The sequence below is a fragment of the Podarcis cretensis genome, assembly GCF_951804945.1.
Source record: "Podarcis cretensis genome assembly, chromosome: 8".
In the NCBI taxonomy this organism is placed as follows: Eukaryota; Metazoa; Chordata; class Lepidosauria; order Squamata; family Lacertidae; genus Podarcis; species Podarcis cretensis.
Genome location: NC_137177.1, coordinates 78,628,694 through 78,636,155, shown reverse-complemented (window position 1 = coordinate 78,636,155; position 7,462 = coordinate 78,628,694). Strand labels below are relative to the sequence as shown.

At 45.9% G+C, this 7,462-nt stretch overlaps 1 protein-coding gene across 1 annotated transcript; it reads left to right on the top strand.

Annotated features, from left to right (window-relative positions):
- Positions 1 to 6,632, top strand: LOC307222187 (F-box only protein 6-like). Its single transcript, XM_079987363.1, has 4 exons — positions 1 to 168; positions 2,131 to 2,226; positions 3,875 to 4,004; positions 6,298 to 6,632. The coding sequence occupies exons 1-4, from the start codon at positions 86 to 88 to the stop codon at positions 6,451 to 6,453; spliced, it is 465 nt and encodes a 154-aa protein (XP_079843489.1). The 5' UTR covers positions 1 to 85; the 3' UTR covers positions 6,454 to 6,632.
- The last annotated feature ends 830 nt before the right edge of the window (positions 6,633 to 7,462 follow it).

Genomic DNA, 7,462 nt, shown 5'->3' with positions numbered 1-7,462 from the left:
CTTGGACTATTGGACAACCAAGACCGTTGGAGAGGCCCAATGGAAAATTCAGGAAGTGTCTGAAAAGGCCTCACTGCGACTTGGAATGAGGGACTTTCTTCTGCGGAACCGCCCTGTGGATGATGGGCCCTGTCTTCAGGTTAAAAAATGCTTTGCTGCTTGTGATGGGTAAGGATAATACTGTTTGATCTGGGATTCAGCTGGAGATGGGGAGAGCGATTCACTGTTTTCCTGTGGGGAATCTTGGGCCGGCATGGAAGCCTGCCTTTAGATATGCTCTCCTCAATCCTGGACCAGTTTCTTAAAATATTAATAATAATAACCACAACTTACATCAACAAGTTCAATCTATTGAGTTCTTTTTAATAGCCAATAAATTGGTATAGGGTCAGACACACCTGCATGAAACTGCAACCATTCCCCCCCCCCCAAAAAAAAACCCCATGTACAGTGGTACCTTGGCTTTCGAACTTAATCCGTTCCGGGAATCCATCCAACTCCTGAAACCATTCGAAAACCTATTGGTGTTTTGCAGCTTTGACCTGTTGCAGGACCTTAGCCAGACCTTAGCAGAGCATACACAGAGTTCTAGAAAGCAATCAGTTGCAGGCAGGATGGACGAAGCAGGAACAAAATGCTGCTACTAGTAACTTGATTACTTATAAGGTGTTTATTATTTACAGCAGACTCTACAAGTTACTATATACATGAACAGATACAGGATCTTAACTAGCTCTCTTTTAACAAACTCCAAACGACTCTCAGAACACCACACTGACCAACCAACACATTCCGGTCAGTAAGGTCATAAATCATCATGCCTGTGTGAGACTTCAACCAATGGCAGAGCTGTTTCCAAGACTTCATATCTCTTGGCAGATAACTCCTCTGCTCAGTCTTCTTGGCCTTCAGCCAACTCCTAATTGACTCTGTGTGAAGCTGCACAGAATAGCACGTAGTCAAAAAACCCAAAAGGCACAGCTTCTGATCGGTTGCAAGGAGCTTCCTGCACTCAAGCGGAAGCTGCGTTGAACGTTTGGCTTCCGAAAAGCGTCCACAAACCGGAACACTTACTCCCAGGTTTGCGGCGTTCAGGAGCCGAATTGTTCGAGTACCAAGGCATTTGACAACCAAGGTACCACTGTATTAACTTCTCAGCCCGGGATGTAGGAAGGGCCACAGCTCACCTGCTCTGCATGCAGAAAGTCCTGGGTCCAATCCCTAGGATCTCCAGGTAGGGTCAGGAGAGATTCCTGCTTGAAACCCGGAGAGCCACTGCCAGTCAGTGTAGGCAATGCTGAGCTAGATAGAACAATGGTATAATAATAATAATAATAATAATTTATTATTTATACCCTGCCCATCTGGCTGGGCCTCCCCAGCCACTCTGGGCGGCTTCCATAAAAACCAAAAATACAGTAAAATATCACACGTTAAAAACTTCCCTGAACAGGGCTGCCTTAAGATGTCTTCTGAATGTCAGGTAGTTGTTTATCGCTTTGACATCTGCTGGAAGGGCGTTCCACAAGGCGGGGGCCACTACCGAGAAGGCCCTTTGCCTGGTTCCCTGTAGCTTTGCTTCTCGCAATGAGGGAACCGCCAGAAGGCCCTCAGCGCTGGACCTCAGCGTCCGGGCAGAATGATGGAGGTGGAGACGCTCCTTCAGGTATATAAGGCAGCTTTTTATGTTTTATATGCTGATCAGAACACCATGCTGCCTCTCAAGAGGCTAACTGATGCTAGGAAGAGCATTCCCACAACCTCTGGCTTCTGGCCTGCTTTCAGCTTTGTGGGTCGTGTGTTGCACAGTTTCAAAGCCCTGCCACAGGGAGTGGATTTCAGGTTTGCAACATTCTTCTTGCACACTAAACAAGGCAGGAACCAGTACCAACCAACCAATGTCCCCAAAACGGAGGCCAGGATTTCCCTAGAGCACCAGGTTAATAAGTGGCCAAGCCCCACTGCCCTTCTGCAATGAGGCTTGCTAGTCATCTCCATAGGTGGGTTGATGAGCCTCCTTCAGTGGGGCTGCATTTGGCTTGGAGCTTCCGGCGGCTGACTTCCCCCGCCCCCAAATCCTTGGAGCAAAAGGCAGGATAGTGATGGTGTTACTTTGTGGTTTTCACTTAGGCTCTGCGCCAAGTCTCAGTTCATCATCTTGAAGGACGAAGGCTACTGGGATGAGCTGATAGATAGGGTCAAACCCACTGTTGTGGTGACGGACTGGTGAGTGCAGTGTGTGCCATTGTGGCTGTTGGTGGGTTTGTGTGGCAAGAAGACACTCTCAAAGGTTCCAGTAGATCAAAAGAATAGAGGTGGCCAGTGGGTTGGCCATGTCATGGAAATTCTACTCCATATTGATCCAGAGTAGATTCCAATGTACAGCGGTACCTTGGGTTAAGTACTTAATTCGTTCCGGGCGTCTGTTATTAACCTGAAACTGTTCTTAACCTAAAGCACCATTTTAGCTAATGGGGCCTCCTACTGCCGCCACACTGCCGGAGCACAATTTCTGTTCTCATCCTGAAGCAAAGTTCTTAACCTGAAGCAATATTTCTGGGTTAGCAGAGTTTGTAACCTGAAGAGTATGTAACCTGATGTACCACTGTATAGTTAGTAGAGTAAAAACTCAAACATGTTGCAGGATTCCCAAAAATAGATCAGAGGCAATTATATTTCATCCAGCAGAGCTATACTGCTACTGAAGGCAAATGAGCATAATGGTCACAAATCCAATACATTCAGGATTGGCACAGTCCATAAGAAACCCAGTTGCAGCAGAATTAACTTAAACTTACAATAACATATAATAAGTTTAAACCTTAACACTAAACATACTATGTACAGAACACCACATCAAGGAAGAGAGATAGAAAGAGAAAGTGAAACCCAGGCTCCTTCTGGCCTTATTTTATAGTCAGCGTGACCTTGACTGAAAGAGATACCAGAACCAGTTTAAACCAGCTGTACTCAGCTTCTCTGAAGGAATAACCCAAACTTCATGAACCTTCTGCTTGTTTCTTTCACACAAAGAAGCTTCCAGAACCCTCTTGAATTAATTAGATTAGGAAAGATCGCTACACATTAGGAAAGATCTCTACACATCAGATCAATACTTTCTGGACTAAGAAATGCAAATGGACAGGACAATGTCGAAGGTTTGATTGAACCTAGGGTTCAGGACCATGGGAAGTTCCAGAGTTGGCCAGCGAGTTAGATGGATGGGGACAAGTGTGTCTGATAGGACCTGGACTTCAGGACCACGGACAGTTCCAAAGTTGGCAATAGGCTCCAACAGTGGTCCAACTTTTTTGGACCCTTGCAGGCTTTCACCACCATGCTAAGCCCAGCTTTGGTGGCGTGACAGCTTCCTTAAAAGATCCACATTGTTTTCCTAAGGTGGACAGTGACTGCCTGCCAGTTACCCTGGCCAACAAAACTCTGTCATCATTGCTTCTAACAACATGGGTGGGGTGGGCTCCTGCAGGGGCCTTTGGCTAGTAGTTGGAGTGTGCAGGATTGCTGGCTCTGAAGTTCAACTCCTGAGGGCTTGTATTTTCCTCTTAGACAGAGCTGCTGGATGAGGCCTCCACAATCCTTGTTGGTACCAGAAACACGGGTCGCAGTTCTGTCCCAGCCACAGGGTCATCCGCCACCAACTGCCCAGCGGTGATGGGCAGGAGAGGGGCCAAGATGATATCTGTTAGAACTATGACAATTATTAGAGGAAGAGAAGAGGATTCTGGGCTAAGATGGGCCATTATCCTGATCCACCAGCCAGGCTCTTCTTAGATTTTAGCTCCTTGTGAGTGTGAGGACTCAGTACAATTTTTATGGTGTGGCATATTCTCTGTTTCTCTGTCTCTCAATATAGTTTTTACTGCACCAAAGGCACCCAATACCAGCTGCTGGTACAGCTGTTATCAGCAGATTTCAAGGTCCTAAGAGAGCGGTGTTCTGAAGACTTGTTCATGAATGGATCTAAACATGGAAGGTGGCGAGAGGTAAGAAGGAAGACGGTTCAGAAGCTTCAGCTGGTGCAGAAGTTAGCAGCCAGGTTGCTCACCAAGGCAAGATGGTTTGAGCATATTACACCTGGCACCAACTGCACCGGCTTCCAATTAGTTTCTGGACCCAATTAATTCAAAAGTGCTGGTTTTGACCTATAAAGCCTTAAACGGCTCAGGACCGTAATACTTCAAGGACTGCCTCTTCCCGAAGCTGGGCTCAGGGCGGCTAACAACAATAAAATAGTGCAACATTCTAAAAGCATTTCATTATAAAAATTAATTAAAATCCAATTGATGGCAACCATTAAGCTTAAATTCTGTAAAGATTGCCAAAGGAGGGAGTCAGGCTGCGCCCTGACCAAAGGCCTGGTGGAACAGCTCTGTCTTGCAGGCCCTGCGGAAATATGTCAAATCCCGCAGGGCCCTAGTCTCTTGTGACAGAGCGTTCCACCAGATTGGAGCCGCAGCCAAACTGACCCAGACCCTGCAATCATCATCTGAGACCCACCTTCGTGTGCCCCTTCCAGAAGGTGGCAACCCAAGAGCCGGGGCCTTTTCCGCTGTGGCTCCCTATCTGTGGAATGCTCTCCCCAGGGAGGTTCACCTGGTGCCTTCATTATATATCTTTAGGTGCCAGATGAAAACGTTTCTCTTCAACCAGGCCTTATGCTGATTAATATTCTACAGCCTTTTAAATATGTTTCTGGGAGGCAGGTTACTGTTTTGTTGTTTTTGTTTTAACTATTTATTTGTGCTTTCACCTTGTATTTTCACCTTGTGAACTGCTCTTGTGATGGAGGGGAGTATATAAGTCAAATAAATAAATAAAACTTAACTGTAAGCCACCCAGAGTGGCTGGGGAAACCCAGCCAGATGGGCAGGGTAGAAATAATAAAAAAAATTACAGTGGTACCTTGGTTCCTGAACGCTTTGGTACTCTGGTTCCTGAATGCCTTGGTACTCATACGTTTTGGCTTTCGAACAATCGAAACCTGGAGTCTTCTGGTTTTCTAACACTGTCGGAAGCCAAACATCCAATCCGGCTTCCACTATTGTTTCTGCGCACCTGTGCCAATCCGAAGCCACACCTTGGTTTTGGAAGTCGAGCGGATTTCTGGAATGCATTCTGTTCAGGAACCAAGATAACACTGTTTTGTTTTATTTATTTATTTATAACCCAGGTGGAAGGTTGGGGCCCCAGGAGTCGCAGTCTGCAGCAAATGGGTCCTAAGAGAGATTTCTGCCTTGCCTCCTATCTTTGTGGGGTTCACCTCTGTTGCACAATTTCTACTGTGCTCTTCCATTTTGGAACAGTTGTGTGTATTCCGTAACTGTCTCGATATAACTATTCATTCCTTTTACAGCTTTTAAAAGATTACTGTTGTGTTTTTGTTCCTCTTTATGACTGTTTTTATTATGTACTCTAAAGGGAAATGGAAAGGTAAAGGGAAAGGACCCCTGACAGTTAAGTCCAGTCATGAACAACTCTGGGGTTGCAGCGCTCATCTCGCTTTACTGGCTGAGGGAGCCGACGTTTGTCCGCAGGCAGTTTTTCCAGGTCATGCGGCCAGCATGACTAAGCTGCTTCTGGCGAAACCAGAGCAGTGCACGGAAACACTGTTTACCTTCCCGCCAGAGTGGTACCTATTTATCTACTTGCACTTTGATGTGCTTTCAAACTGCTAGGTTGGCAGGAGCTGGGAACAAGCAATGGGAGCTCACCTCGCCGTGGGGGTTCGAACCACCGACCTTCCGATCGGCAAGCCATAGGCTCAGTGGTTTAGACCACAGTGCCACCCGCTTCCCTTATTATGTACTTTAGACGAATTTTATTTTTGGATTTACAAATCTTACTTTATTTTTGCATTTGCAAATCTTATTTTGAAAATTACAGTGGTACCTTGGTTTCTGAACGTCTCTGTTGACAAAGCTTTTTGGTTTTTGAACGCCATAAACCCTGAAAGTAAATGCTTTGGTTTTCGAACACACCTCGGAAGTCGAACATGCCAAGGTAACCACTGTATGTTATTTTTCTCAATTATATTTATTAAATTTGCAGACTGCCCTTTGTGCCTTGGTTTTCAAATGTTTCAGAACTCGAACAGTCTTCCGTAACGGATTATGTTTGAAAACTGAGGTACAACTGTACTTTGAAATAAATGTTGCAACAGCCTGCCCTATGGGACATTTTGGTGAAGGGACAGGCAAGGAATAATAATGCATAAATTAAACTTTACCCAAATCACCACCCATCTTTCTCTCTCTCCCCCCCCCCCCAATCCTGTAGGTTTGTTACACCATCTTTGGCTGCCCTCCTGGTGTCCGCTACATCTACTTTGAACACCGAGGCCAAAATGTCAACGAACGTAACCATAAAGGTGTGCGCATAACTAACACCAGCATCACCCTTAAGTTCACTTACACTGTTGGTCAACGGAACTGATTTGCTGAATTCCCTTTGAAGCTGGAGAGAAAACAAAGCACACCCCTTCTTTGGCTGGGCCAATTGTTTCTTTACTTGTTCTTGTGTGGGTGAGACTTTTACAAGGTATTTTTTTTGGTACCGCAGAATAAATGCATTTTAAATTATTTTTGTGATCTGTTGCTGTTGCCACATGTCTGTACGGCCTCCCGCTTTTTGAGGTAGGACACATATCAATATATATATTGAAATGTGGCAAAATGGTCAGAGTGTCGGACTAGGGCCTTGGGAGATGCCGGGTTCAAATCCTGCCCCCCCTCCCCCCCCCCCACTTTGCCATGAGGCTCACTGGGTGATTTGGGGCCAGTCATGGCCTCTTGGCCTAACCTACCTTGCAGGGTTCTTAATTGGGGATTAAATGAGATGGGGAAGAACCATTCAAGGCACCTGGAACTCCTTGGAGAAAAAGGTGGGATATCAAATTCAGTAAATAGACATTAAAATACAGGAAGGGAAGGCAACAGGGGAATGTTGTTGGCATCCGTCTGCCTCGGAAAGGTCTGCGCTTTTGGGAGTGAAGTCAAACTGCTGGGAAGTTGCAGCGTCTGCTGTGGCTGCAGAGACCAATGCCAAATGAGGGCAGGTGAAGGCATAATAAATAATAACAGTAATAATAATCATGATAATTTTATTTATACATACATACATACATACATACCCCACCCATCTGGCTGGGTTTCCCCAGCCACTCTGGGCGGATCCCAACAAAATATTAAACAGAATAAAACATCAAACATTAAAAACTTCTCTAAACAGGGCCACCTTCAGATGTCTTCTAAAAGTCAGATAGTTGTTTATTTCCTTGACATCTGATGGGAGGGTGCCACCACCGAGAAGGCCCTCTGCCTGGTTCCCTGTAACCTCACTTCTCGCAGTGAGGGAACCGCCAGAAGGCCCTCGGAGCTGGACCTCAGTGTCAGGGCTGAACGATGGGGGTGAAGATGTTCCTTCAGGTATACTGGGCCAAGGC